This window comes from Salvelinus namaycush, chromosome 5, assembly GCF_016432855.1.
Source record: "Salvelinus namaycush isolate Seneca chromosome 5, SaNama_1.0, whole genome shotgun sequence".
NCBI lineage: Eukaryota > Metazoa > Chordata > Actinopteri > Salmoniformes > Salmonidae > Salvelinus > Salvelinus namaycush.
In genome coordinates this window covers 64597327-64605682 of record NC_052311.1, presented here as the reverse complement: position 1 = coordinate 64605682, position 8356 = coordinate 64597327, and the positions used below count along the sequence as shown (strand labels likewise).

Here is an 8356-nt window from a genome sequence, read left to right as displayed (position 1 = left end):
CACGCTTCCGTAGCCAATGTGAGTAAGATCTTTAAACAGGTCAACATTCACAAGGCGGCAGGGCCAGAGGGATTACCAGGACGTGTACTCCGAGCATGCGCTGACCAACTGTCATGTGTCTACCTGACCACCATAGTCCCTGAGCCCATGTGTCTCCCTGACCACCATAGTCCCTGTGCCCAAGTGTCTCCCTGACCACCATAGTCCCTGAGCCCAAGTGTCTCCCTGACCACCATAGTACCTGAGCCCAAGTGTCTCCCTGACCACCATAGTACCTGAGCCCAAGTGTCTCCCTGACCACCATAGTCCCTGAGCCCATGTGTCTCCCTGACCACCATAGTCCCTGTGCCCAAGTGTCTCCCTGACCACCATAGTACCTGAGCCCAAGTGTCTCCCTGACCACCATAGTCCCTGAGCCCAAGTGTCTCCCTGACCATCATAGTCCTGAGCCCATGTGTCTCCCTGACCACCATAGTCCCTGAGCCCATGTGTCTCCCTGACCACCATAGCCCTGAGCCCATGTGTCTCCCCTGACCACCATAGTCCCTGAGCCCAAGTGTCTCCCTGACCACCATAGTACCTTGGCCCAAGGTCTCCTGACCACCATAGTACCTGAGCCCATGTGTCTCCCTGACCACCATAGTCCCTGAGCCCATGTGTCTCCCTGACCACCATAGTACCTGTGCCCATGTGTCTCCCTGACCATCATAGTACCTGAGCCCAAGTGTCTCCCTGACCACCATAGTCCCTGTGCTCAAGTGTCTCCCTGACCACCATAGTACCTGAGCCCAAGTGTCTCCCTGACCACCATAGTACCTGAGCCCAAGTGTCTCCCTGACCACCATAGTCCCTGTGCCCATGTGTCTCCCTGACCACCATAGTACCTGAGCCCAAGTGTCTCCCTGACCACCATAGTACCTGAGCCCAAGTGTCTCCCTGACCATCATAGTCCCTGAGCCCAAGTTGTCTCCCTGACCTCAAGTACCTGAGCCCATGTGTCTCCCTGACCACCATAGTCCCTGTGCCCAAGTGTCTCCCTGACCACCATAGTCCCTGTGCCCAAGTGTCTCCCTGACCATCATAGTCCCTGTGCCCATGTGTCTCCCTGACCACCATAGTCCCTGTGCCCAAGTGTCTCCCTGACCACCATAGCCCTGAGCCCAAGTGTCTCCCTGACCACCATAGTACCTGAGCCCAAGTGTCTCCCTGACCATCATAGTCCCTGAGCCCATGTGTCTCCCTGACCACCATAGTCCCTGTGCCCAAGTGTCTCCCTGACCACCATAGTACCTGAGCCCATGTCTCCCTGACCACCATAGTCCCTGTGCCCAAGTGTCTCCCTGACCACCATAGTCCCTGAGCCCAAGTGTCTCCCTGACCACCATAGTCCCTGAGCCCAAGTGTCTCCCTGACCACCATAGTACCTGAGCCCAAGTGTCTCCCTGACCATCATAGTCCCTGAGCCCATGTGTCTCCCTGACCACCATAGTCCCTGTGCCCAAGTGTCTCCCTGACCACCATAGTACCTGAGCCCAAGTGTCTCCCTGACCACCATAGTACCTGTGCCCATGTGTCTCCCTGACCACCATAGTCCCTGAGCCCAAGTGTCTCCCTGACCATCATAGTCCCTGAGCCCATGTGTCTCCCTGACCACCATAGTCCCTGTGCCCATGTGTCTCCCTGACCACCATAGTCCCTGTGCCCATGTGTCTCCCTGACCACCATAGTCCCTGTGCCCAAGTGTCTCCCTGACCACCATAGTCCCTGAGCCCAAGTGTCTCCTGACCACCATAGTACCTGAGCCCATGTGTCTCCCTGACCACCATAGTCCCTGTGCCCAAGTGTCTCCCTGACCACCATAGTCCCTGAGCCCAAGTGTCTCCCTGACCACCATAGTACCTGAGCCCATGTGTCTCCCTGACCACCATAGTCCCTTGCCCAAGTGTCTCCCTGACCACATAGTACCTGAGCCCATGTGTCTCCCTGACCACACATAGTCCTGAGCCCAAGTGTCTCCTGACCACCATAGTACCTGAGCCCATGTGTCTCCCTGACCACCATAGTCCCTGAGCCCATGTGTCTCCCTGACCACCATAGTACCTGAGCCCATGTGTCTCCCTGACCACCATAGTCCCTGTGCCCAAGTGTCTCCCTGACCACCATATACCTGAGCCATGTGTCTCCTGACCACCATAGTCCCTGAGCCCAAGTGTCCTCCCTGACCACCATAGTACCTGAGCCCATGTGTCCCCTGACCACCATAGTCCTGGCCATGTGCTCCCTGACCACCATAGTCCCTGAGCCCATGGTCTCCCTGACCACCATAGTCCCTGTGGCCCAGTGTCCCCTGACCACCATAGTACCTGAGCCCATGTCTCCCTGACCACCATAGTCCTGAGCCCAAGTGTCTCCCTGACCACCATAGTACCTGAGCCCATGTGTCTCCCTGACCATCATAGTCCCTGAGCCCATGTGTCTCCCTGACCACCATAGTCCCTGAGCCCAAGTGTCTCCCTGACCACCATAGTCCCTGAGCCCAAGTGTCTCCCTGACCATCATAGTCCCTGAGCCCAAGTGTCTCCCTGACCACCATAGTACCTGAGCCCATGTGTCTCCCTGACCACCATAGTCCCTGTGCCCATGTGTCTCCCTGACCACCATAGTCCCTGAGCCCAAGTGTCTCCCTGACCACCATAGTCCCTGAGCCCATGTGTCTCCCTGACCACCATAGTACCTGTGCCCATGTGTCTCCCTGACCATCATAGTACCTGTGCTCAAGTGTCTCCCTGACCACCATAGTCCCTGTGCCCATGTGTCTCCCTGACCATCATAGTACCTGTGCTCAAGTGTCTCCCTGACCACCATAGTACCTGAGCCCAAGTGTCTCCCTGACCATCATAGTACCTGAGCCCAAGTGTCTCCCTGACCATCATAGTCCCTGTGCCCAAGTGTCTCCCTGACCACCATAGTCCCTGTGCCCAGTGTCTCCTGACCACCATAGTCCCTGTGCCCAAGTGTCTCCCTGACCACACATAGTCCCTGTGCCCAAGTGTCTCCCTGACCACCAAGGAGCTGTGCCCAAGTGTCTCCCTGACCACCATAGTCCCTGTGCCCAAGTGTCTCCCTGACCACCATAGTCCCTGTGCCCAAGTGTCTCCCTGACCACCATAGTACCTGAGCCCAAGTGTCTCCCTGACCATCATAGTCCCTGTGCCCATGTGTCTCCCTGACCACCATAGTCCCTGAGCCCAAGTGTCTCCCTGACCACCATAGTCCCTGAGCCCATGTGTCTCCCTGACCACCATAGTACCTGTGCCCATGTGTCTCCCTGACCATCATAGTACCTGTGCTCAAGTGTCTCCCTACCACCATAGTCCCTGTGCCCATGTGTCTCCCTGACCATCATAGTACCTGTGCTCAAGTGTCTCCCTGACCACCATAGTACCTGAGCCCAAGTGTCTCCCTGACCATCATAGTCCCTGAGCCCATGTGTCTCCCTGACCACCATAGTCCCTGTGCCCAAGTGTCTCCCTGACCACCATAGTCCCTGAGCCCAAGTGTCTCCTGACCACCATAGTACCTGAGCCCAAGTGTCTCCCTGACCACATAGTCCCTGAGCCCATGTGTCTCCCTGACCACCATAGTCCCTGTGCCAAGTGTCTCCCTGACACCATAGTACCGAGCCAAGTGTCTCCCTGACCACCATTCACTGTGCCATGTGTCTCCCTGACCACCATAGTCCCTGAGCCCATGTTCTCCCTGACCATCATAGTCCCTGAGCCCATGTGTCTCTCCTGACCACCATAGTCCTGAGCCCAAGTGTCTCCTGACCACCATAGTCCCTGTGCCCATGTGTCTCCCTGACCACATAGTCCCTGTGCCCAGTGTCTCTCGACCACCTAGTCCCTGAGCCCATGTGTCTCCCTGACCACCATAGTACCTGAGCCCAAGTGTCTCCCTGACCACCATAGTCCCTGTGCCCATGTGTCTCCCTGACCACCAAGTACCTGAGCCCAAGGTCTCCCTGACCACATAGTCCTGAGCCCATGTCTCCCTGACCACCATAGTACCTGTGCCCATGTGTCTCCCTGACCATCATAGTACCTGTGCTCAAGTGTCTCCCTGACCACCATAGTCCCTGTGCCCATGTGTCTCCCTGACCATCATAGTCCCTGTGCCCATGTGTCTCCCTGACCATCATAGTACCTGTGCCCATGTGTCTCCCTGACCACCATAGTCCCTGTGCCCAAGTGTCTCCCTGACCACCATAGTCCCTGTGCCCATGTGTCTCCCTGACCACCATAGTACCTGAGCCCAAGTGTCTCCCTGACCACCATGGTACCTGAGCCCAAGTGTCTCCCTGACCATCATAGTCCCTGAGCCCATGTGTCTCCCTGACCACCATAGTCCCTGTGCCCAAGTGTCTCCCTGACCACCATAGTCCCTGAGCCCAAGTGTCTCCCTGACCACCATAGTACCTGAGCCCAAGTGTCTCCCTGACCATCATAGTCCCTGAGCCCATGTGTCTCCCTGACCACCATAGTCCCTGTGCCCAAGTGTCTCCTGACCACCATAGTCCTGAGCCCAGTGTCTCCTGACCACATAGTACCTGAGCCCAAGTGTCTCCTGACCACCATAGTACCTGTGCCCATAGTGTCTCCCTGACCCCATAGTCCCTGAGCCCAAGTGTCTCCCTGACCACATAGTCCTGAGCCCAGTGTCTCCCTGACACCCTGTCCCTGTGCCCATGTGTCCTCCCTGACCACCATAGTCCTGGCCCATGTGTCTCCTGACACCATAGTTCCCTGATGCCCCAAGTGTCTCCCTGACCACCATAGTCCTGAGCCCAAGTGTCTCCCTGACCACCATAGTACCTGAGCCCATGTGTCTCCCTGACCACCATAGTCCCTGTGCCCAGTGTCTCCCTGACCACCATAGTCCTGAGCCCAAGTGTCTCCCTGACCACCATAGTACCTGAGCCCTTGTGTCTCCCTGACCACCATAGTTCCCTGTGCCAAAGTGTCTCCCTGACCACCATAGTACCTGAGCCCATGTGTCCTCCTGACCACCATAGTCCCTGAGCCCAAGTGTCTCCCTGACACCATAGTACCTGAGCCCATGTGTCTCCCTGACCACCATGTCCCTGACCCATGTGTCTCCCTGACCACATAGTACCTGAGCCCATGTGTCTCCCTGACCACCATAGTCCCTGTGCCCAAGTGTCTCCCTGACCACCATAGTACCTGAGCCCATGTGTCTCCCTGACCACCATAGTCCCTGAGCCCAAGTGTCTCCCTGACCACCATAGTACCTGAGCCCATGTGTCTCCCTGACCACCATAGTCCCTGAGCCCATGTGTCTCCCTGACCACCATAGTCCCTGAGCCCTTGTCTCCCTGACCACCATAGTCCCTGCCCAGTGTCTCCCTGACCACCATAGTACTGAGCCATGTGTTCTCCCTGACCACCATAGTCCCTGAGCCCAAGTGTCTCCCTGACCACCATAGTTACCTGAGCCCATGTGTCTCCCTGACCATCATAGTCCTGAGCCAGTGTTCCCTGACCACCAAGTCCCTGCCAAGTGTCTCCCTGACCACCATAGTCCCTGAGCCCAAGTGTCTCCCTGACCACATAGTCCCTGAGCCCAAGTGTCTCCCTGACCACCATAGTACCTGTGCCCATGTGTCTCCCTGACCACCATAGTCCCTGTGCCCATGTGTCTCCCTGACCACCATAGTCCTGAGCCCAAGTGTTCCCTGACCACCATAGTCCCTGAGCCCATGTGTCTCCGACCACCATGTACCTGTGCCCAGTGCTCCCTGACCATCATAGTACCTGTGCCTCAAGTGTCTCCCTGACCACCATAGTCCCTGTGCCCATGTGTCTCCCTGACCATCATAGTACCTGTTCTCAAGTGTCTCCCTGACCACCATAGTACCTGAGCCCAAGTGTCTCCCTGACCATCATAGTACCTGAGCCCAAGTGTCTCCCTGACCATCATAGTCCCTGTGCCCAAGTGTCTCCCTGACCACCATAGCCCTGTGCCCAAGTGTCTCCCTGACCACCATAGTCCCTGTGCCCAAGTGTCTCCCTGACCACCATAGTCCCTGTGCCCAAGTGTCTCCCTGACCACCATAGGAGCTGTGCCCAAGTGTCTCCCTGACCACCATAGTCCCTGTGCCCAAGTGTCTCCCTGACCCACCTAGTCCTGTCCAGGTCGCCTGACCACCATAGTACCTGAGCCCAAGTGTCTCCCTGACCATCATAGTCCCTGTGCCCATGTGTCTCCCTGACCACCATAGTACCTGAGCCCAAGTGTCTCCCTGACCACCATAGTCCCTGAGCCCATGTGTCTCCTGACCACCATAGTACCTGTGCCCAGTGTCTCCCTGACCATCATAGTACCTGGTCAAGTGTCTCTCCTGACCACCATATCCCTGTGCTGTGTCTCCCTGACCATCATAGTACCTGTGCTCAAGTGTCTCCCTGACCACCATAGTACCTGAGCCCAAGTGTCTCCCTGACCATCATAGTCCCTGAGCCCATGTGTCTCCCTGACCACCATAGTCCCTGTGCCCAAGTGTCTCCCTGACCACCATAGTCCCTGAGCCCAAGGTCTCCCTGACCACCATAGTACCTGAGCCCAAGTGTCTCCCTGACCATCATAGTCCTGAGCCCATGTGTCTCCCTGACCCCCATAGTCCCTGTGCCCAAGGTCTCCCTGACCACCATAGTACCTGAGCCCAAGTGTCTCCCTGACCACCATAGTCCCTGTGCCCATGTGTCTCCCTGACCACCATAGTCCCTGAGCCCAAGTGTCTCCCTGACCATCATAGTCCCTGAGCCCATGTGTTCCCTGACACCAGTCCCTGAGCCCAAGTGTTCCTGACCCACCATAGTCCCGTGGCCCATGTGTCTCCTGACCACCATAGTCCCTGTGCCCAGTGTCTCCCTGACCACCATAGTCCCGAGCCCATGGTCCTGACCACCATATTACCTGAGCCAATGTGTCTCCCTGACCACATAGTCCCTGTGCCCATGTGTCTCCCGACCACCATAGTACCTGAGCCCAAGTGTCTCCCTGACCACCATAGTCCCTGAGCCCATGTGTCTCCCTGACCACCATAGTCCTGTGCCCAGTGTCTCCCTGACCACATAGTACCTGGCTCAAGTGTCTCCTGACCACCATAGTCCCTGTGCCATGGTCTCCCTGACCATCATAGTCCCTGTGCCAAGTGTCTCCCTGACCACCATAGTCCCTGTGCCCAAGTGTCTCCCTGACCACCATAGTCCCTGTGCCCATGTGTCTCCCTGACCACCATAGTACCTGAGCCCAAGTGTCTCCCTGACCACCATGGTACCTGAGCCCAAGTGTCTCCCTGACCATCATATAGTCCTGAGCCCCATGGTCTTCCCTGACCACCATAGTCCCTGTGCCCAAGTGTCTCCCTGACCACCATAGTCCCTGAGCCCAAAGTGTCTCCCTGACCACCATAGTACCTGAGCCATGTGTCTCCCTGACCACCATAGTCCCTGAGCCCAAGTGTCTCCCTGACCATCATAGTCCCTGAGCCCAAGTGTCTCTGACCACCATAGTTCCCTGTGCCCAAGTGTCTCCCTGACCACCATAGTCCTGAGCCCAAGTGTTCCCTGACCAACATAGTCCTGTGCCCATGTGTCTCCCTGACCACCATAGTCCCTGTGCCCAAGTGTCTCCCTGACCACCATAGTACCTGAGGCCCAAGTGTCTCCCTGACCCATAGTACCTGAGCCCATGTGTCTCCTGCACATAGTACCTGGCCCAAGTGTCTCTCCTGCCACCATAGTCCCTGTGCCCATGTGTTCCTGACCACATAGTCCCTGTGCCCATGTCTCCTGACCATCATAGTACCTGATGCCCATGTCTCTCCCTGACCACCATAGTCCTGTGCCCAGTGTCTCCCTGACCACATAGTCCCTGTGCCCATGCTTCCCTGACCACCATAGTACTGAGCCATGTGTCTCCCTGACCACCATAGTACCTGAGCCCAAGTTTCCCGACCACACATAGTCCTGGCCATGTGTCTCCCTGACCACCATAGTCCCTGTGCCCAAGTGTCTCCCTGACCACCATAGTCCCTGAGCCCAAGTGTCTCCTGACCACCATAGTACCTGAGCCCAAGTGTCTCCCTGACCACATAGTCCCTGGCCCATGTGTTCTCCCTGACCACCATAGTCCCTGTGCCCAAGTGTCTCCCTGACCACCATAGTCCCTGAGCCCAAGTGTCTCCCTGACCACCATAGTACCTGAGCCCATGTGTCTCCCTGACCACCATAGTCCCTGTGCCCAAGTGTCTCCCTGACCACCATAGTCCCTG

General features: G+C 56.9%; 1 protein-coding gene across 1 annotated transcript in view; it reads right to left on the bottom strand.

Annotated features, from left to right (window-relative positions):
• The window catches only part of LOC120047261 (myosin heavy chain, embryonic smooth muscle isoform-like), a 24262-nt gene extending 17333 nt beyond the window's left edge, over window positions 1-6929 (bottom strand). The window contains exon 1 of the mRNA XM_038992789.1: window positions 6828-6929. Within this exon, the coding sequence (XP_038848717.1) occupies window positions 6828-6929 (102 nt within the window). The remainder of the gene's footprint in view (window positions 1-6827) is intronic.
• Between the last annotated feature and the right edge of the window lie 1427 nt (window positions 6930-8356).